General features: G+C 30.5%; 2 protein-coding genes across 2 annotated transcripts in view; one reads left to right on the forward strand and one right to left on the reverse strand.

Annotated features, from left to right (window-relative positions):
• The window catches only part of Mef2 (myocyte enhancer factor 2), a 364222-nt gene that overhangs the window by 80080 nt on the left and 260357 nt on the right, over window positions 1–23785 (forward strand). Inside the window, exon 3 of the mRNA XM_067052185.1 lies at window positions 11122–11243. The gene's annotated coding sequence lies outside the window, so the exon portion shown is untranslated. The remainder of the gene's footprint in view (window positions 1–11121; window positions 11244–23785) is intronic.
• On the reverse strand, window positions 15552–15896 carry LOC136796964 (uncharacterized). The gene has a single exon (XM_067052190.1). The coding sequence runs from the start codon at window positions 15894–15896 to the stop codon at window positions 15552–15554; it is 345 nt and encodes a 114-aa protein (XP_066908291.1).

Consider the following 23785-nt stretch of genomic DNA (forward strand, 5'->3'; position numbering starts at 1 on the left):
TGTATCATTTTTGTGTTGATATATTCTATCCCCCAACATTTGCTTAGTTTCACCTATATAGATTTCTGGACAATTTAAACATGAAATTTTATATATTAATCCCGATTGACATTTTATTTCAATTGCTATAATACTTTTTAATTTTATTGTTAGGTCTATAACATAATGAGTATTCTTCCACATCATAATCTATAAATGATCTCGGAATATCTTCCGATAAACCTTTTATATAATTTAATCCATAATATTTCTTAATAATTGCTTTACTATTTGTTATTTTATTTTCCATTTTATCTTTGCATTTCTTAAGGTTTATATCCCAAATTTTGTAAATTAATTTTCTGGGGTAAAAATTATCCAAAAATATTTTAAATATCATATTTTTCACTCTATTCAGCCTACTAGCATCCGTTATTCTTATAAATCGTTAAAAATTAAGATATAATATAAGCTGTTGAATATTTAGATGTCCTTGAAGATGGCTAGAATGGCCGAAACGTTGGACAAGTGAAAAATAAAGTGTTGAGACAGAATTGGATACTAATTTTTGATTTATTTAATAAATAATTACTTTGTCTCAAAAAATTTTGAAATAATATAATTAAAAGTAATGTTAATATCACAAAAAATGGCATCTATGGATTTAACAAAATTAATAATTGATTTCTAATGGGAAAAATAAATAAAGAAAGGAAATTTAAGAAAAGATGAAGAGAGAGAGAAAAAAAAAGAAGAGATTAAGATGAAATTATATTTTAGAATGAAAATAACAGAACTGATAAATATAGAATTTATAAAAAGATTTCTTGCACCAGCCTGGACTTCAGTCTTCGGGTTGTGGTTGGGTTTCCCAAGTTGTAGGTCACTACTCCTTTAACTGTAGGTAACTAGGTGCGGAACTTCATAAACCTTTTTTAGATTTAATCCTCTATTATTAATTTGTAATTCCCGATGCAATTGGCTGTTATTAAATCACTTCATATTCGATGAAGATAGTTGACCGTATGAAGTAGATTGTTAGAAGATAGTACGAGTGGCGGTCAATAAAGGTACCGAAATAGTAGAAAAAACTATTTTTTGTTTATCTACGTTTCGCCCCATTTAGCAGAGCTTCGTCAGGGCTGTCTTGATTGAAACGAGGATATTTCAAAACCAATTCGTCAGTTGTCATACTTTTTTCAATGAAGACAGCCCTAACGAAGTCCTACAAACTGGGCCGAAACGTTGGTTAACTATGAACAGTTTTTTCTACTATTTTGGTACCTTTATTGACCACCACCCGGAATATCTTCCTACAATCTGAATTATTTCATGATTTTCTTAAAAAATAGATCATTACGCAAAAATCAGTCAGTAATAAGTTATATATTATTACTGACAGATTTAACAAAATAAATATTCAACCAGAAGATGATAGTAATGATGACATTATCCAACTACCGATAACAAGCTTTAGAGCTTTGCCATTTTGTAAATTATAAGAAATTCTTTTTTCTAATAAAAAAAATTCATTACGATGCCTTACTTGGTTCTAAAGTTGTACTATATATTATCACGATTCCAGTGTGTACATGGTTCTGGTGTACGTTCTGGTAAAACGCCTAAGTTTAATAAAGGAAAATTAAATAATTGACTTTTTGATTGCTATAAAAACTTAAAAGATTTTAACTTCATCATATTAGTATACAAATCACTTCTAAATTTTTTGACCACTACCGCAAATACCTTGGGAATTATTTGTGGATCAGAAATTTATAAAAATATGTATGTTTAAAGTGTATCGTCCAAGAATACAAGTATAGCAAAACCGTAAACGGTACGAACATATATAACTGAAGTTATTTTAGTATATGATGCTGAAGAAAGGTAAATAATGTGATATATTACCATATATTGTCAATTTATTAAAAAAAAAAAAAAAATGAAAAATATGAGCGGCGACGGGAAGGGATTTCATTACTTTACTACAAGGTTTAATTACAATTTTATGGATGGAATTTTTCATCTATCTTGACACTTTTTTTTTTCTTTACAATTTTATTTGGCCAGACTATGTGACCTGTACACGTGTACAGGATATTGACGATGTATATAAATATACAAAGGATCACACCGTGGGTTTTAAAAGGAAGATTTATGTTTTAAGTTTATGCTGTTACAAATATAACTAAAAAATTAAGGGTATATTTTATACAGTACGTACGTAATATTCCTTCAATGCTTCCTTACTTAAAATTTAAATAGTTAATAATAATAATAATAATAATGTTCTTTATTTATTCTGGGATTGACCCCTTTAGAATAATATACAGGCGTCAAAATTAGGCTTTAGAGCCTTAGAGTGAAATACAAAATAAAAATTAAATTATAAAACATCATATAATAATGAATTTGAAAAGGTAAAAATGAACAACAATAATTAACAGAATATATAAAATAAGAATAGAACAAATAAAGTAAAACTATATGTCATATCATAAAACGTAAGATGACAAACACCTTCTGATAATAAATATTAGAAAACAAAAATGATAAAAATCAAATATAATTAAACTAAAAATAATAAATTGAAAGGTACAATTTCTGCCAATATACATATTTACAAGAATAAACGAAAATCTGAAACATTAAGTACAGAAAACATATAAACCTTGTTTGAAACTTTCAATTGTTATTCTTCCGGAATTGGGTGGACAGAAGGTGGTTGAAGACACGGGATTTGAAAGTTGGAAGGGTATTAGAACTACGAATGAAGAAGGGAATAGAATTCCATAGGGATGAGGAACGGGTGGGGAAAGATCTACCGATGGGCAGTTACATATAAATCTGAAGGCCGTGAGTCTTACATATAATAAAATAAAATAAAATATGAGTTGTTAGATTTCGGCCCACATAAGTATGTACCAAATCAGGCACCCTATATGCAATCGCTGCTGTAGAAAAGCCGGGAAAAATCTTGCTTTTCTTTTGTCTTTTACACCGAAATAGCTCAAAAGTTTAAACTTATCGTATACAACATAAATTTTCGAGAAAAATCAGGGAAATGACTTATACTACTTTACTACTTTATGGTTTATTTAATACCAGATCGGCATATGGTTAATATAACAGTTACATTTTTCAAAATAAGTTATGAAGAAAGGAAAATTTCATTTGCGCATGACTCAAAAAGAACATCATCGAATCATTTTCGATTCAATGTTCAATATCTTGAAAGCTACCAAGTACATAAAAGTAATACAAAACTTCACACGAATAAAAAGTATAAATTATTTTTTATGTTAGAGTAAATTGGCTAATATTTGGCCCCAAAAATAAATTCACAAAATATTGATCTTTTTTAGGAAAAACATATTATTGTAATAAGATTGAATCTAGGAGAATTTTCTAAACGTAAAGGGTTCTATTGGGGCTTAGTTTGAAGCTCCTTAAACACACTATAAAGTACTTTATAATGATAATTTAGCTACTTATAATAATTTAGGAGTTATTGGCAATAAACCTTAACATATATGGCGCCCAAATTTGCCGCATTAGGCCTGTAATGACATTATTAACAATGAGTACACAGTAATGACACATTATTAATGAGTTATCACATTATCTGAATGATCTGTAAATTAAAATCACATTAAACCTGAATAAGGTGAAATATGAATAATCGTATATATTTTTATTCTTACATCGCAGCTTTGTATTGTAAGTATTTTGACATTTTACATTTGAGAAACGGTTGATATCTCAGGAATTATTTGACGTATAGATGTCTATTCGGGCCCAATTAGAAGTTCGTTAAATACATTATGAAGTAGTTTATAGTGAACATCTCCGTAAATGTAGCAGCTTCTAAGTTTGTGAAAATAAATTCACATAATATTGATTTTTCATTGTTTGAAAAAAAAAAAGTTCCCAAGATTGAATCTATGTAAATTTTCTACACGTAAAAGGGTTTTAACGGGGCTCATTTCGAAACTTTTTAAGTGCACTATGAAGTAGTTTATAATGATATGGGGGCTGCTTGTAATACTTGTTGAGTTATTAGCTATAAACCTAAACATATATGGCGCCCATTTTAAAAAATCTGCCATATTAGGGCTACAGAACCTCAGGGGGTGATAAACTTGTTACTGTTATATTTTTCAAACTTATTTACATAAAAATATAAGTCATTTACACTTACTTATAGGCATAGACAAATTTTAACCTATTTTTACTGGACCACGAATCCATAAAATTATGCTTATGGTAACGTGTAGAAATATTTTATTATTGTTTCTTCCCCTAATTACGTCTGAAAATTCGCTCTTATTATTAAACTCCATCATTGCGTAAATCAGCCCCATACATCTCTGCTGATCCGTAATCGAGTCACGTGTATGTAATAATGAGCAGTATTGCGTTGGAGTCTCTTCTGGTTATGACATGACTGTGGCCTAAGAGTTCTCCTTCGATATCCCTCCCTACTTTTTTTATTTCAATTATCTTTCCGCATAGCCTCCATAAACATTATTGTTTTTCTCAACAAACTAAAAAATTTACACTGCAAACAAATTCCGAACCATTCTTCTTTAAATGATACCTTTGTTCGTTAAATGATTAAAAACCTCTTCTATCTATTCAGTTCAGATGACCTTAAGGATTTTGTTCATTATTCCTCTTAAGTTTTATTTTTCATTTTAAATTTTACTTTTACTTACCTATGAATGGAATATTAGTAAGGAAAGGAATAGCAATCGTGTAAAATTTCAGATTCGAATTTTCGACGAAAATACACGTTTTGAGATCTCCCAAGTCTCGGAAAATGGTCTGTGTCGTGCTTGTATTTGTTGTATATTGTGCTAATGTACAATGAAATAGTGTAATAGGGCTTAAATGACGAATTTTAAAAATATTTTTTTCTTTACCTTTATTTTGTTTGTTTTGAGAAAAATTAAAAGTTCTCTTTGTTAGGAATAATAAATACAACAAGTAATATTCGAATGAAATATCAGTTTTTAAAACTACCAAAAAAAAAAAAAAAAAAAAAAAAAAAAAAAAAAAAAAAAAAAAAAAAAAGGACGAGAAATAGCATTAATAGGTTCCACTGAAAGACTGCATTATTTGTCCTTTTAATCCTCTACATATACTCTACAGGATTATGGATAGAGATAGTTATGTTTTAAATTTAATAACATAGACTCTCTAACTATAACTCCCCCCTGCTATTTTACGAACAATTCTATGTAAACTCACTATATATATATATAAATTAAAAACAGAAAATAGTATCATCATTTTATATTTCAAAGGAATTCTATAATTGAAATTGAATATTCTATAAATCTTTTCTGTTTCAATTTTGTGAACAGTGTGATACAACTAAAACAAATCTTATTAATATTTCACAAACTCGAGTCAGATACTTAAAAATTATGGAAATTCAGAAAGTTAGATAAATCAAGTTACATAAAAGTTTTATCGCGCAATGTTGAAGTTGTTAAAGTTTTATAATGAAGCTTAAAGTAGCTGCCGTCACTGGCAACTTAGTTGTTGTCCATCTCGTACCTCACTTGGTACATTTCTGCGAATCTTGAGTTATTTTTATATTTATTACCAAACGATTTTTTTATATCTGCAATTTTATGTTCTCCTAATGTTCTATTAATTTTACTTAGTTATATACAATATTAAAGAAGAAACATAGCGATCTTTGAAACTTTCGAATCCAAGCTTTCAATGGAAAAAAATGATTCAAGGTTCCCTATGTAAAATTACCAAGTTTCACAAAATGATATGTGTATTTGTGGTCAGACTAGTTCAAAACCAAAAAGATGAATGAAACTGAAATTATGTATTCAAGTTTGGTATATAGACGGATGTTATACGCGTTTGTTTGTAAGAATTAATCATCTCACATTTTGATTAGCCATGAAGAATGAATAAATACAAATTATGGTAAGACCATAAATAACTTAAGAAGATAAGAGCAAAATTATTTTTCCTAATTTAAAATATATTTTCAGAAATAAGATCAGTAATATTGACGTAAGTTGTACTGTGGGAAGATAAAGATTTTAGAAAAAATATTTTTAGCTTATAAAAAGGTATAATAAGGTAACGGATTATGACCAATAACACATATATGCGCTCACCACTTACAACTAGTATTAAAACAGACCTAATACGAGTTGTTATTGGTGAGCGCATGCGTGGATAACGGATAACGTTTTCTTGTTACCATAGGAATTTATTATTTTTTAAAATTTCACTTAACCTATTTGTCAGCGTTGACAGGGTAACTAACTCCATGAAATCTTTGTTAGAATTTAGGGCGTATGTAGGGGTGGTCGAAAGAAGACATTTATGGTTAAAGTAAGTTGATGAATTTTGATTAGGGGTCTATGGATTTTAATGATAATGATGAATTGTGATGATGTGAATCGTATAGAAGGCAATTAATGTACTCCATGCTTTTCTTTTCTCCTCTATTACTCTCCAGTGCCTACATTACGGGTGCTCTTCCAGACTTTCGGTTTACCCGAAACACATGATGTGACATGAAACCAACAAAAAGTATTCTTATATTATAATAGAATATATTCCAGTTACTTTGAGCTCATATCGTTTCAAAACATTCTTGAAATCTCATTGAATAATTTGAGCTATCAAATTTGAAAATCGGTTGGGCCGTTTGATCAAAAAATCGTAACCTATTTTCAAACAAGCTGGTTATGATAAATACCCAAACACATATACCTCCTTTTGTTAATTCAAAATATTTACGAGATCTCATTGATTAGTTTGAGCCAACAAAATTAAAAAAAAAAAAAAATGGCTCGTTTATAAAATTGTTACATATCTATAAACGAGCAGACTAAGACAATTTAATACAATAAGTTTGTAAGTAGTTTGAATTCGAAATATTCTCGGGGTCTCAGGGAATAATTGAAAAACGGTTGGGCCTTTTGTTCAAAAAATATTTAAATAATTACAAACGTAATGATAATTACCTCAACGTATTCTCCTTTGTGGCTACACCGCCCAGTGGTGGGAAACGGCGATTTTTGTCCAAATACCTCTAAATTGATTCTAGTTTATTTAGGGTGCTGAATTCAATGGAATGGATTTATTATTTTTCTTTTTTTTTTTTAATTTCTATTAAAAATATTATATTTGGAGGGGTATAAATATTAATTATAAATTATTTTTTCCCATAAATAAAATGTTATTCTTATTCATTGTAGGCAATTTGATAATTTATCTGAGGAGAAGATGGTTGGGGTAGGGTCAGTAAATAACACAAATAAGTTGAGTTGAGTATAAATTTGTTAATTTATTGAGTTGAGTATAAATAACAAAAGTAAGTAGAGTTGTTTCTTTATTCTAGTATTATACTTTATAATGTTATTAGTTACGTATATTTTCTTTTATTTATTTATTTTTTCTTTCCATAATTTTTTTGATTAGTATTAAATTAATCTATTCATATTTCTTTGTTTCTTTGCATTATATAACTTTACAATTTTTATTTCCTTGATTATATTATTCTACTTATATATTTAATGAACAAAACAAACAAAAACAACAAAAAGTTTATTGTTTTCCACTTCTTTTATCACTTTATTTTTATTAATTTTCATTCTGTATAATTATTTAATTATATTAGTTGTTAATATTTTCTTATTTTTTTTATTTATTTTATTTTTTTTTTGTATTCATTGGTTGTTATCTTGTTCTTTGTTCTTAGCCCTGGTGAAGGCTAGAAACTCTGGCCGAAACGTTGGCTCTATTACATAAGTTCTCTCAACTTATGTCATTTACACCCCTAACTATCTTCTCCTAGTATATATTATGTACGGTCAACTATTTACTACAACTTCCAACATGACCCCTGTCTTCAAACGTCTCAATACGTCAATGAAACATAAACAAAAGTTGCTCTAATATGTACACTTTAATGGGAGAATATTCGCATCACAGAGGTCAATAAAACTATTTTTTTCTGGTCAATTGAAAATATGCAAACAAGTGGCCGAAGAAATTTAGAAAAAAATAGTTTCGAGAAACAAACCTACAATTTGATACAAGAAACAAACAAAAATTACAATTTGTACGCTAACGTTCGTCGGTATTGACTTGACCGAATTTTTTTTTGTTGGATAGTTTAAAACAAAATAACAACAACAATCAAAACGCACTTTTTACAAAAATAACTTCTGTAAGGTTAGGTTTCCGGCTCACAAACATTGTTTTGTGGGAGAACCAACTGTGAATTCCTTTTTATAGGTATTTGAGTGTAAAGAACCACACTGGAGGATTTTTTCACACATTCCACCACTATGTGCCGTAATCGGGTGAAAATTACAGGATCCTGAGGATAATAAATAATTTTATTTTGAGAAATTAACTCAATAAATATTTGAAAATTATTATAGTTATATTCAAATTAAGTGAAAGTTATATTTAAGTACAATATACAGTAGCATTTACCTTTTTGTTCGGTTCAGCATTATATTTGCTGAGATGACTTATATTTTATTTAATAGTATTTTTTGATAATGCGATCGTGAGCAGTAAATAATATAGATATGAATGTGCACATTTCAACTAATTAAAACATGGAAAAAATACTAACAGAATATAAATGTATAGGAATGACATCCAATTTACAAAATTCAATATGTCTAAAAACATTCTTATCCGCGATAGGTGATAGGTGACCTTCAAAAAGAAGCACACAAATAAGAACCAACATATTGATCTCCCACGTTGAAGTAACAAGCGTAGGAGGAAGTACTAGGAAAGAATAAAGGTCAGGTTTAATGTAAATAAAAATAGTAGAATATCTCGAATTATTAAAAAAAAAAAAAAAAACCAAACATCTGTCAATTTTAAATATTTAATTTTTTTCTGAAATATATATATTTTTAATTGTCGAGTTGAAGAAAACTTCCAATTAGAATATAAAAAATTATATATTATGTGCTTGTACTACGTTCGTAGTATTGTATCCTCAATTTGTCATTTTTATCAATTTTCATTTTTAAATCTTGTCATCTATACGCATGTAGTCAGAAAATTATTTTATATTATTTATAAAAATATGTAGTTATAAATAATTTTTAGACTATATGTATATAGATGACAAGAGTTCAAAATGGAAATTGATAAAAGTGACAAATCTGAGGATAAAGCAGTACTTGATTATTTCATAATATCCTGAAACGTTGTACAAACACAAAAATATAGAACAATTTATATTCTAATTGGAAGTTTTCTTTAACCCAACAATTAAAAAAATTAATACAATCAACTTCCTAGAAAGAAATTCCAGTATGGAATATCTATTCATCTTAAGTAAACTTTTGAAACCCCATTTTTAGATAACCTAATTTCTCTAAGGTGTTCATTTGACTTACCGTTATAAGAAATAAATAAGTAAACGTTGTATTGCAATAGTAAAACATATTAAATCTGAGTTTTCATGAGTAAATTCACGTTTTATGGTTCTCTTGAATACACTTAACCAAGCTTCACAAGTGGTCTTTGTTTATCTATTGTTAGTCTAGCTCGAAAATATATATGTTTTGGAACTGAGATTGGGATAATATGTCTGGGATGTGACAGCGACGTTTCCGTTAAAATCGGCTATTCGATTAAAATTGGTTTATCGATGTAAAATGAAATGGTATTCATTATCAGATTGTTATAATCCTCATTGAAGGATTATGCCTAGGAGGGTTATTAGGTAATGAAGGAGAAGCCAGGCTAGAAACGAGTTGGTTTGGGTGGTTGGGAAGTTTATCATGGAAGGATTGGTGTCTGGTTCTGGCCAAATCGGCAACATATGGGACAGTGAGGTCCTGATAGATGATTTGATTTGTGACAAAATATTAAGGATTTTGGACCGTAAGGATTGGATTCGTGAGGAATTGGATGTTTTAGTGGAGCCCCATAGCTCAACTCCGTAGGTTCAGATAGGCCTTATTACAGTCATGTAGATCAGTCTTGGAAGGGCTCAAATGCCCAATTTTCCTAATATGTTCCTCTAATTTATGTTTAATGTTGTTTATTTGAAATAATTAACTATCTCTCATAGTTAGTAGGAATTAAGAACTGATAAATATGAAGTATGGAAGAATAGGAAATTAAACTAGTGAAGAAAAAAACAAGAAATATTTTCCATTCGTTGAAAACAAATTTCCAGAAATAAGAGTCGCAATAAAGACTATAATTCAAAGTTAAATTTATGGATGTTGACCGCATGACGAGCGGTACAACACAAACGTGGTATAATGATTTTTTTTGTATCAGTACTTATCCTAGTTTGATAGGAGTCAAAAAGTATGAGGTAGGAAACGACCCGAAAAATAATTTTTAAAATGGCTACCATTTTCGTTTACCCGTGAAAATGATTGACAGTTTTTAATTTTGATTCGGAAGTCCTGTAGTTTATATTAATGAATTCTAAAATCTCGCCTATAAATTCTTTTCAAATCTACAAAAATGCTTTATATGCCTGTGATATGACATAACTTTTGGGCAAAATCGATTTAGTGCACTTTTTGTCATCGATTTTACACTTTACATTTTATCAATCAAACTATTTTGATTAACCTCATAATATACAGTGCAAAATTAAATGATCATTAGTATCGAAAAGAACTATCTTATCTTCATTAAGATTAATTGTGGATTTTGATAGCATTGATTTCAATGGTGAATTTTCAAAATTGGTTCCCCTAAAGTAGATTTCATTTTGTTTATTTAAATTCATTAACCATCCCTCACTATGAAATGGAATATGATATAAAAGAATTTGATTATCAACTGAAAGAGAAAAAGGGAATATATATATTACATGTGGAAATAAAAATAGTAATATGGATGGATATGGAAAAAATAATATTTGACGTAGAAAGTCATAGAAGGTAATGGAAAGTAGCCAAGAACACCTAAATAAAAGGTATATTCTAGCATGAGTTTATCTGTGGGAGCGCATGTGTAGTAATTTTTCCGTTTCGTCAGAGTGGTAAGTGAAAATTTTTGGATCTTCGAATTATATCCTTTCAATTATTTTTTACCCATTTTTGTTTATTTTGGCTCTTATTAATTTTTCTTTTCTTTCTTTTTTGTTTTCAGTTAGAAGCTAGGCTAGTAGATGAACCAATTTTGACTGATTATTTAGATAGCTGATACTAGAAATGACTTCACCGAGACCCGTCCGTAGTTCTCTGCTTGCAGTCTACTTTGATTGGCTCAAGGTACGTTATTTTAAATGACTATTTTAATTCATTATTTTAAATTTAATCATTTTATATATTTATTTTGAATGCTAATTGTGTTCGTCTGGTTCATATGACGTGCCCTAGATAGATTGTACAGTTGTTACGTGCCACATGGCGCCAATTTCGAATTTAAATTTTTAGTTTGGCATTAACCATTTAGCCAATAGTACCAAACCAGTACTCCCTCTCCTCATCCGATATTTTATTTATTCTCACTACCAATATTAGAGTCAGGTATCCAAATTACTCCGCTATTTTTTATTCTGTTTGGGATACTTAAAGTTTTGGTAGAGGCTGAGCGAATCCGGCCATCATTTTGATAGTCTGCTGTTTATGAGATATAAGCCTTTGTATGGGCTGAGTTTATCCGCCAGGCATTTTTTTTTTCCTACCTATAACCGTATAACCTTTTTGTTTACATCTCTTGTAACCTAACCTATGTTTAATTTTCTATAACCTTTGTTTCATAACATTAACGAATTTAAATTAATGACATTCAGGTCGGCCGTAGGTACATCGGGACAAATGTATAAGTTTTAGTCATTTGTGAATTGCATTAATATTAAATCTACGGTTAACAATAAACGCCTTATATAATGAATAGTGAGCGACGGGTCCTTTTCTAAATTGGTAAAAGTTATGACACAAAGATTATAGAAAAGTAAGCATCGGAGTAGTTACAAAAAATGTAAAGATAAAGAAGGTTAAACGGTGGTGTGAAAAAAAAATGGCGCCCGGATACATTCAGCCCCTACAACGCCTTAAATCACAGAAACAACAAATTTTGGCTCAAGGTACTTTATTTTAAATCATTATTTTAATTAATTTAATTCATTTTTTTAAATTTATTCATTTTTAATTTTGGTTATAACTTATTATATTTTCAATAGCTTGACTTCTTAATTAATTGACTTAATTTAAAACTGTGTGACAGAATATAATATTATTAACCTCTACACAGTAAATGGAAACAAATATTGCTAAATGACGTAATTATTTTTTTTTTTTTAGAAATATTATTATATGCTAGTTGTATACATTAATTTCTGGCTTCTTTAAGGTACTACCTACCCCTAGACCGCCTAAACTCACCCACTATCGTTTCATCGCCCACTTCGGGAAGAAGGTGGTTCCACCCACTTTTTGAACCTTCAAACAGTTTTAACTCTTCAATATTCAGTTTCAGAATTCGTAAGGAAAGAAACCTGTTGTTATTTATTTTAACTGCTATAGGATAATATTAGTTAAAAAAAAATATCGCTTTTTAGCAACCTGGTGGTGTACTTATTATGATTGACCAAAATTATTGAGTTATAAAATATCTACCATTTACATCAATATGGGTTGTCTGCAGGGTCCGGAAAATTTGATGGTTTTTTGATCCTGGAGAAGTAAAGAAAATTTATTTTAAAACGCCTTATGTAAGAGACTTGGTCTCAAAAACCGTAATCATTATTTGCCAAAATAAGTTATCACTATTAAAGTGTCCAATTTAAAGTAGCCCAAATCCTTTTCACGGCCAAAGGTCACTCCCATTTATTGCTATTCAAAATTTATGGCCCCGTAGACCACATTTCAATACCTTCATAATTAAAGGATTTGCGCCATTTTAAAATCTTGTATCCTTAACGTCATTATGATTTTCACTGGCACATGTACTGGAAATTCGGAGACATGATTCAAGGGAAGATTAAAAATAAAAAAAATAATAGCTTTTCAATAAATAAATAAATGTTTAAAACTTATTAATTCAGATTAGTTAACTTAAGCAGTCCCATTTCTTTTTTATTTATGCATGTTGTAGCTTTTATAGAAAAAAAAAAAAAAATGATGAACTAAGCTTACAGATAATTTCAATTTTAAATAATTTTACTTTAGAAATAATAGACGAAGAATTAACGTATTCTAATGCTTGACGTCCAGAAATATGGAAAACGAAATTCGAAGGTGAGATTTGCTTTGAATAATTTGCTTGACTAAAAATAAATTTTATTAAAAATATACATAAAATTGTTGAATATGAATATGGTAAACCGAAAGCTGTAACGTGCATAAACAAAAAAAAATTAAGAAATGAGACTATCTAAACCTGAATTAATGGTAACAATTAAACAGTTTACTGACAATAACATAAATGTTCAAACTCATTAGAATAGACCTTTTAGTTTTTTTTACACAAAAGATGATGGCAGATTTGGATTCTGCACGCAAAAAAATCATTATGTTTAAAATAATATGAAAAGAAAAACATTTTGCTTTCCGGCACTTTAGAATCTTGTATTCTGGACATAATTGCCATTCAACTGGAATTTCGGAAACAAGATTCAAAGGCAGATTAAAACATTAAAAAAATAAACATGGCATGAAAAATTGAATCGTTTCATTTTTCAGTTACGAGAGAGATTCAAGCATTTTAAGACATGAGACTTCATTTTGGTTTGATGTTCTTTTTTATCTCGTCTTCAGTTTATGCGATTAGATGTTCTAGAAGAAAAAAATTAATTTCTTCTTTCCATATATATATATATATATGTATATATGAGCTGTTATGACGTTATTTTAGAAGATTGGTTTGAACGAATTAATCACAAAATGAAGACACAATTGAGGTTTTTTTGCATATATTTTGGTTTTAAACCAGGTGGACATGTGCAGGTTAATATAAATTGCGTGGTTAGAACATTTACCAATCCTAATTTGGCTTGAATTAGAAGTTTCAAGTCAACGTGATTATATTTTTAACATAAATGTTTTTTGCCGTACTGAATCTGCCTCCATCTGTGGTATGGAAGGGTCAATAGAGATATTTATGTCCAATAGTTTTCGAGACGTAGCTTTTTAAAAAGCAAAATTTCTTAAAAAATGTAAAGAAAAATCAATAGTTAGTCAATTTATTTGAATGCTAATATACATTTGTAGGTCAAATTGTTTTTGAGATATAGATTTTTCAAAATAAACTCACAAAATTTCTAGTTGTTTATATAAAATGTTGGATTTTTGAAAAAAATATATCTCTAGAGCCATAAGACCCACATATGTGGGTAAATTTAACTCACTATAAACTAGTTTATGACACTTATCTTCGTAGGGGTAGTAGTTTTTACGATATTCACATATGAATATAAATTTGGCAAATGAAAATTTTTCCGAACAACTATAAATCAATTTATTTTAGCAAATATGAAAACTACTACACCTAGGAAGATAAGCGTCATCAACTACTTTATAGCCCCTTAAACTAGCTTTGTTTTGAATGCTAATATACATTTGTAGGTCAAATGGTTTTTGAGATATACATTTTTCAAAATAAACTCACAAAATGTTAATTTCTAGTTGTTTATATAAAATGTTGGATTTTTGAAAAAATATATCTCTAGACCCATAAGACGCACATATGTCTGCCAGCACTCAAAATTAAGAAAATTTAACTTACTATAAAGTAGTTTATGACACTTATCTACGTAGGGGTAGTAATTTTTATGATATTAGCTTATGAATATAAATCTGGCCGATGTAAATTTGTCCGAACAATTATAAATCAATTTATTTTAGCAAATATCATGAAAACTACTACACCTCAAATGGTTTTTGAGATATAGATTTTTCAAAATAAACTCACTAACTTCTGATCTTTCAGTACATTCTGTACATTTTTATGAAAAGTTGCTTTTTAAATAGCTATATCTAGAGAACTATTGAAAGTAAATAGTTCCATTAGGGCTTACATTTTAGCAAATTTACTCTATTTTAAATGATGCAAGATTTTCTATTTTTGTTGGTAGTTGTAAAGATATTTATATCCAGAGAATCCAGGAGCATATAGAGCTCCGAATAAAATAATTATTATCTTTAACGTTTTAAAACAGCTGCCATTTTTTATTCCCCCTATCTATATATGGCATGCTCATCAATTTTGACTTGTAATTATACCTAGTTTTCAATTAAGTAATCTAAAATTGGGGTGTAATAACTGCCTTTCTTCTCCTCTTGGGCTCTTGTACTATCACGGGTTCAATACTTTGTAAGGATGTACTGTTTCTTGAACAAAGGTTGTACAAGTTGATTTCATGATCATGCTCAATCACCAGATTTTTCCTAATTCTTCTTTTACGGGCACAACAGGGTCATGAAGCTGCCCTAGGCCTGCTCAACGGCCGCCAACCATCTTTCTCTATCTTCTGTAAGGGTAACTGGGATCCTCAGTTGTCGCAGATCCCGCTTCACAGCATCCTTCCATCGGCCCTTCGGCCTACCGGTTTGTATAGGGTGAACTTGGTGGTACGGCTAACAAGTTTGCTTTTTGATTAGGCTTACAATGGAGAAATAAGCTCTATTTCCAGCAGCAATTTTTCTTTTAACCTCTTCTTCTTCGTCCTGGTTCTCATTGATAATAGAGCCAAGATAAGAAAAACTTCTTACCAATTCGAAATTATAGGGGCCCATTACAAGGCGACTCTGCCTCTGGTACTGAGGCTTCTTACCCAACAGCATAATCTTGGTTTTTTCCTTATTAATATGCAGGCCCATCCTTTTTGCTTCGACATCCATCGCTTTGAAAGCAGTCCTAATGCTCTGCAGGGATCTACCGATGATGACGACGTCGTCTGCATAGGCCAAAACTTGGGTCATCTTTGTGAATACTGTTCCTTCCTAATTTACTCCTGTTCTATTTATGATTGCTTGTAGAGCATTATCAAACAGGAGAGGAGCTATTGGGTCACCCTGTCTTAGGCCACATTCTACTTCTAAAGGCTCTGATAATCCACAGGATTTTACTTGGCAGGTTGTCCTCACCATTGTGCATTTTACTAATCGGGTGAGTTTACTAGGAAGCCCTAGTTCATGCATAGCCACTATGAGCTCACTCCTTTCGATTTTATTGTATCGGACTGCCGAAAATCAATGAACAGCATCCAAGTTGTCTGCTGATATTCCTTCATCTTCTCTGAGATTTGCCTCAGGGTGAAGATTTGATCAACAGTAGACCTATTGGGCCGGAAACCACCTTGATAATAACCCAGTTTCTGTTCAACATACGGAAAGAGCCTATTGTACAGGGATATGGAAAAAATATATATGCATTCCTCAATTGAGGAAACCCATTACAGAGGCTGGATGGAGTATGTAGGGCTCCCGAACTCACAGGGTTGACTTACCGCTTTAGGAGAATAAATACTTATCTTCCTCAACCGGATTCGAACCCCTGTGACGAAAGTCACAGTGCCTTACTCACCGAACTATCCCGTCCCCCTTAGTAATTTATAAGTTTTAAAAATGATTCGATTAAAATGAGCATATCATAAACAGATAGACCGTTTGTAAATTAATAAAAAGAAAGTAGCTACTAACCATAAAATAATAATAGTTAATACTCATAAAAATAGTACATTGTCAATTATTTATTGGTGACCCACGTTTCAACCCACAATACAGGTTCATCAGGGTTGATTTGATAGGTGGAGGTGTACCCTACCAGAAAATGGAATATGATATTTTTTTATTTATTTAAAATTTTTGTTTTTCTTGAACGCTCCCTGACCACCTCCTTCTAAAAAGAGATTAACTGTTTGCATTTGTATTTTTATTTATTGTACTCAAGAAAATTATTTTTCAGTGTACAAACCAAGTCCATATAATTTTTCAAACTATATATAGTAAAACAGTTGTTTTATTAATTTTTTTTTCTATGTTTCTAAAGATTAAACGGTTGAATATGGGATGATGTCTTTAAATGTCGAATCTCATAAAAACCTTGTAAGATATATCGTTTTATTCCTACCTTTTGTTTATATTAAAAAAAAAAACAGCTAATTTAATTTAAAAATTCAAATTATATCGCATTATATATTTGAGCTAATTTTCCTTGTTCACTTAAGATAATTTTGTTTGTAATTTAAAAATTAAAAATTAAAAACTCTCACGTAAACTGATGGTCCACCCACAAAAATTATTAATGAGGTATCGATTCCATTGGTCGCCCAAAAATAGCCGGAATCGTTTTTAAATAGTTAAGGTTCATCCCTACTTCATTTTCTTTAGCGTACACACCTTCTATATTTAGCATTTCTGTTTACAGTCAATTAGGGATTATTAAATACTTCCATCTTTCACGTTTCTAATGCATTATGATGGCATCGCCACCTGAGTTTAGTTTTGTGCTCATTATATTATTAATTATTCATATAGGTTTCATCATTCCTATATTCCTCCATTCTATTTATAGGTTACATATACGCATTTATTGATAGCTACATCTTTTTTTATAAGAGAGAGCTAATACGTTTCATTGAAAAATAATACAAAGCAGTAAGCCTACTGGGTTAAAAAATCTCCGATATACAATCATTTTATAATTAAATCCTCTATGATTTTTTTTTAAATTTACAACTATATTGAAAAAAAAAATCTTGTGCAAAATCTATCCATTGGTAGATCTCCTATATATGAAAATCATAAATTGAAAACAATCCTTCCTATTCCGAATTTCACATCAGTTTCACTAGACAAGAGCTTGAAGATGATGTTACTAAGTCGACTTCTCACTATCAAACCCAACCGACCACTATGAAGACCAAATCATTCCCCATGATTGAGGTCTTCCAAGTTTAATTTTGAAATTAAAATGGGTTTCCATCGAGTCTCGAATATCCTGTATATATTATTTAGATTCTTCCCAGGAAATTCCGAAACTCCAAAACCGGGCTGTAGCCCCTACATCTTTTTTTTTTTTTTTTTTTTTTTCATTTTCGGCATTATATGAGGTGTTAATTAGATTCCTTTTAGATCTTGATTACCTTCCTTTGTTATAAAAAACTAAACAAATACATATACATATATATCACAAGCTCGCCAAAAGTAAATGCTATATAGATCAATAAAACTTAAAAATGTTTATGTTAATATTTAAAAAAAAAAAAAAGTAAAGAACTCCACTTACAATAACATAAATAAAAGGAAATAGAGAGGAAAAAAAGAAGAAGATATATTTACAAAATTCACAAACTATGAAAAGTAGAATAAAGAACTACATTTCGTGTTATTGGATTTGTTGGTGGCGATGTGAGCACAATCCAGTCTCTATGTTGTCATTGCCGGAAGTTTCAACTGGTTAATGTGGAACGTTCTCCTCTTTCTAGGTTCTCTGACGTTTTCTATTGTAACTATATTATGTTCTCTAGTGACAATCACTTCCAATGAGCCTCATACCTTTGAAACTCTTTTCCCCTATTGGTACACACTCCTATAGGTCACGGTCCCGATTTTAATGTTGTCCATTAGGTCACGCTCAATTTTGTTCTTTCCACTAGTTTACTCTAATTTCAGGACTTTGTTGTTTGCGTATTGATTTTTCGCTACGAGTGTCGATCCACAGGAAGTCAGTGCTGTTTAGGGTCTAATCTAGGCCGAAACGTTTGGGTTTCGTAATAAGTTGGGTGTATATGGATTTAAAAATAGTAGAGGTTTACTGTTTTATGGAAGTATGAAAATGTTACTCCTTTGGAATTTTTGGAAAAATTTAAGCGTTAATTCATCCGGAATTTTTGATTAAAAAACTCTTAAAAAAGACGGTGAATTTCCATTATCAAAATTGAACACCATGTGCACAGTTCTTTCCATCAAGTGACGTTTTCTTACAATAACGCTTGATTTTTTTTTAATATTAATTTCTTTGAAAAATAAAAAGGTTTCTCAATTATCCAGAAAAAATATTTGAAACTTAACATGTTACGTTGTCAGGTTATGTGGATGTTCTACAAGAAACAAACGATCAGCCTTAATCTAAATTTTTACTCCTGGAAAACGTAAGGATAATTTTTTCTATAAAATTATATATTTTTTTTTATGAGATTGAATGTAAAAGTTTATTTATAACAATATATATTGAATTTATCGCCTTTGAAGGAGTCGTTTTTTTCTCCTAAAAATGATTACAAAGAGTTTAAAGGTGGAGAAGTTTTTCAATTTCTTAGCCGTTGAATATTGACTGAAGGGGTGAAGGCTGCCCCGAGATCGATGGTTGCAATCTCATTGCGCATTTGTCAAGGTCACTTTTGCATGAAACTCTGTTGTAATATAACCAAAATTTATTTTAAAAATAAATTTTAAACATATTATTAATAGAATGAGGAATGGATCTATCTAGTTAGGTTGCTTTGTGATGACGTGTTTCGCCTGGATCGATACATATGAGGTAGAGTGAAAAAACAAGTTGTTTATTTTCTGTGTGTTGTATTCCTTGAAAAACATTTGAATGTAATATATGGTATAAACCTTTGTAAAAAAATGAAAAATTTAACATAAATTGGGTACATTTAATTGCATCAATTTATATTTGATCTACATGACGGATAAAATAAGAAAAAATTTTTTTTTTTTTTTAAAAAGTAATTTATTAAACTGTTCCATTTGAGAGCTTTCGAAACAGTGTAACAGCTCTGAATAAGCTCTAAAAAGTGGGGCGAAGCATCGGCAAATAAATAGTTGTTAATTAACAACTCGTTTTATATATAACCTTTTTTTCCTAAACTTCTTTTTTATTGCTTACTTCTAAGTTTTAATTAAAGTAATTTATTACAACATACCGAAAACGGAAGTTGTGTGAAAATTTTGCCTTTGAGAGCCTTGTTGATCTTCTAACTGTTGAGGAAGAGAATCAAGATGAGCTAATTATTAACTGTCATTACATTATTATTATCGTCATCCATTACTAGTTATAAAAACATCCAAAACAATACTAACACAACCTATGAGCAAGTGACCTAACACAACAAAAAAATGGTGACGAGTTCATCTGGTCTGTTGAGTGACGTCATTCTCCATTCAACAGACCTAGTAACAGACTCTCAACCATGTTTTATCGTTTTAGGAATTATTTTTCTATTTAACATGAGTTTTTCCATTTAACACGCTTTAACATGTTAAACTAAAGATCATGAATGAAGATCATGTTGGATTAGGATAGGATCCTGACAAGTTATGAAGATATCGGCAAAAAAATATATTTTGTTAATTTAACTAATTTTCTAATTTTTTATTTTACTGAAAATTCGTATGTAAGTGATTCAAAGGACGTTAAAATGAAAAATGTTTGACCTATTTTATCGGGAGTGTCTTTTTAATTTTATCTTTATATATACCTGGTTTCTCCTTCATTACCTAATAATCCTCCTAGGGGTCTGAAAAGAAGATTTCCTCGAGATCTTCTCCTCTAGAAATGTTATTGGAGTTCTATCAGTGGATAGATTCTCCACATGTTTTTATCATGTCACTATATCACCTACAGCAAATTAACTTGTTGTATATATGTGTATACAGTTGTAAATATCAATAAATAAATTATTTAAAAAAAAAAAAAATCTTTATATATATGAACTCATTTAATACAATCGGCTGTATATAGGCAAATATTGTATTTATTTATACAAAATACAACCTGCAACTTAACAATATGTGTACCTAATGCTGACCTTTCATGCAATGTTCAGTTCTGAAATCTATATCATCACCAATGAAAATAGAATGATTTAATAAAAATTGTTTATTTCATACTGTTATGAAAATATTCTAGAATCGGTCCTATGAATGAACTATTGTTTTATAGTTTAAACACAATAATAAAACCGATAGCGTGAAACTGTATCAATTCTAGTAATTCTTAGAAAAGCAAACCTGGTGGGTAGAAGAAACAAAGGTGCCCCCCTCATTGGAACTTTTAAAAGGTTGACCGTGTTGCACCATAGATCAACTAATATCCAATAATAATTTCCTCCAAGCTGAGTTGGATCAAATTAGCTGTAGCTAAATTAAGACTTGTTATTATGAATTATTAATTGATACCTATATGAACATAACTAATACACGTCACTAAATTTACCATGAAAAACAACTAGGTACTTTTTGAGTTATGAAATATTAATACAATAATCAATAAAACTACAGTTCATTTAGTTATAGCTAATTTCTATCCAATTTTTTCTTTAAGCATAGCATACATCATACTTTATCTTCCTAGGGCAGCGGTTCTCAAATGTTTTTCGCCGCGGAACCCTTTCTTGACGAAATTTCGTGATACCGATGCTGAACTACAAAAATTTCGCGTGACCCTTGTCGAACTAAAAAAGAATTACGGTATTCTTAAGGCGTTTATGTAGCGGAAATAAAGAGAAAACATTGCAAAGTAAATGTATCGCTACGACCTATGAATGGTCAGGGGCTCAGTACTTTGTAAAGAAGTACTGTTACTAGACCAACGGTTGTGCAAGGAGGTGATTTGGTAAGAATCACGCTCGACCTCCATATTTTTCTCCAATTTAGGGTACCCAATTTATGAGGCCGGGTGGACCCAGGAGGGCTAAAGAACTCTCAGCGTTGACTCTCGGCTACAGCAACAGAATAAATAATTATCTGTCACATCCGGATTCGAACCCTGGAGTTAGTTACACAATGCCTTACCATTGAGCAATCTCACTCCCTACTATTTTAATAGTAATTTTTTTTGTAATATGTTGAAGTGGCTTTCGCTTGCGGCATATGAATATCTGAAATACGCTTGGAGCACCCAACGTAGACCGTGGAACCCAGTTTGGGATAAACTGCCCTAGAAGTTACCTTTTTAGTTCCCCGATTTACAACGTATATAATTTGTTTTAATACTTTAACTTACCATTGAGCAATCCCACTCCCCACTATTTTAATAGTAATTTTTTTTTGTAATATGTTGAAGTGGCTTTCGCTTGCGGCATATGAATATCTCTGAAATACGCTTGGAGCACCCAACGTAGACCGTGGAACCCAGTTTGGGATACACTGCCCTAGAAGTTACCTTTTTAGTTCGGAAATTGGAGGATAAAGATAAATCCCAACAAATCACATTTACTCTTCGTCGTAAACCTGCCGACTGCCCTACAGTATACTTTAATAATGTGGCTCTTACCCCTGTAGAACAGATTCGTTATCTTGGACTTCATCTTGACAAACGACTAACCTGGAATCCTCACACAAGACTGAAAAGACAGGAAACTGCACGCAGATTCCGACTACTACAGCACTTACTAGACAAACGGTCTAAACTTCCAACTCATTACAAAAGACTGATCTACATGACAATAATAAGGCCCATCTGGATATACGGAGTTGAGCTTTGGGGCTCCACTAAACCTTCGAATTCCTCTCGTATCCAATCTTTACAATCCAAAATCCTTCGTAAAATCCTCAATGCTCCTTAGTTTGTTACTAATAAAACCATCCATAAAGACCTAAATGTTCCTTATGTAACCGATCTAGCCCAAACCCGATATTATTCCTTCCATAATAAACTCCCTAACCACCCTAACCCACTCGTTGCTAACCTTGCTTCCTCTTCCATTCCTGGCAATCCTCCAAGGCGCCTGAAAAGAAGATGGCCTCGTGACCTTATATTGTAAACTGTTTTAGAGTTCTACTACTGGGTAGTTTCTCTACATCCTGTATCATATCATATGTCATTATGATCAAATTTACTGGTTGTATTTTTTTATACAGTTGTAAATATCAACAAATAAATAAAAAAAAAAAAAAAAAAATACTTTAACATCCTCTATTTACAATACCTTACAAAGCTATATTTAGAACCTCAAACCAAACAATGCATCGTATTGGATAATTAGTATTGCTTTAATTAAAATAACCACAAAACCCATTTAAAGTTAATTACTTTTTCGTTAATTTCCTGACATTTATTTTAATTATTCGATTCTATATTTCCTTTTAACTCCCGCGCCAATTGTTAAAAAAAGGAGAATTCATTTACAATTTGCTGCCAAACGATCGAATTGAAACAGGCTCTCTCCTAAACTATTTTCAACTGTGCATTTTTTGCATTTGCTTACAGAAGGCATAAGATAATTAATTTTTTTAAATCTTATTGAGCTTATTAATAACAAAATTTATATAATAAAAATTTCAGAATGTTTTTATTTGAGGTGACATTATCTGAAGGGCTTGAATACTCTTTCAGGGACGTCTTACCCCATCTTTGATGTCGATGACACTGATAATAGGTTTTGTTTTCTTTACCTCTTGCTTCCCTCATTTTTCATTATCTCGCTTCCTTGACATTTTTTTAATTTTTTTTTTTGTTATGGCTCAGTTTAAAAATTTATTTAACCAGTAAATTAAATTATCTTTAAAGGGATTCTGCAATATTGTATGAGGTAAAAGGATATAGTGTTTGAAACTGAGAAATAGGCGATAAAACATGAATCTATGTTGTGTATAAAACGTTGTAATAGAGATGGACAACAGTACTCGTCATCTATATAATGTTCAAACTGTCATTGTAGTGATAGGCGATAGTACTTGCTGTCTATCTAATTATAGTTTTTTTAAACAACCGCAAGGGGTTGTTTTGTAGGGATTGTAGAGTCTTGTTTTTATGGCTGCCAGGTCATTGTGGGATCACCGGGAATGAAAAGGCAGACTAGCTATAAAGACAGGTCAAGTCGTAACATCATCCACACGGAAAGATGTTATTTGGAGTC

The sequence above is a fragment of the Halyomorpha halys genome, unplaced genomic scaffold (assembly GCF_000696795.3).
Source record: "Halyomorpha halys isolate HHAL.00 unplaced genomic scaffold, Hhal_1.1 Scaffold27.1, whole genome shotgun sequence".
Classification (NCBI taxonomy): Eukaryota; Metazoa; Arthropoda; class Insecta; order Hemiptera; family Pentatomidae; genus Halyomorpha; species Halyomorpha halys.

Bases quoted from the DNA above. Each gene is read 5' to 3' on its own strand.
- LOC136796964 (XM_067052190.1), bottom strand. From the start codon at position 15,896: ATGACCCAAGTTTTGGCCTATGCAGACGACGTCGTCATCATCGGTAGA.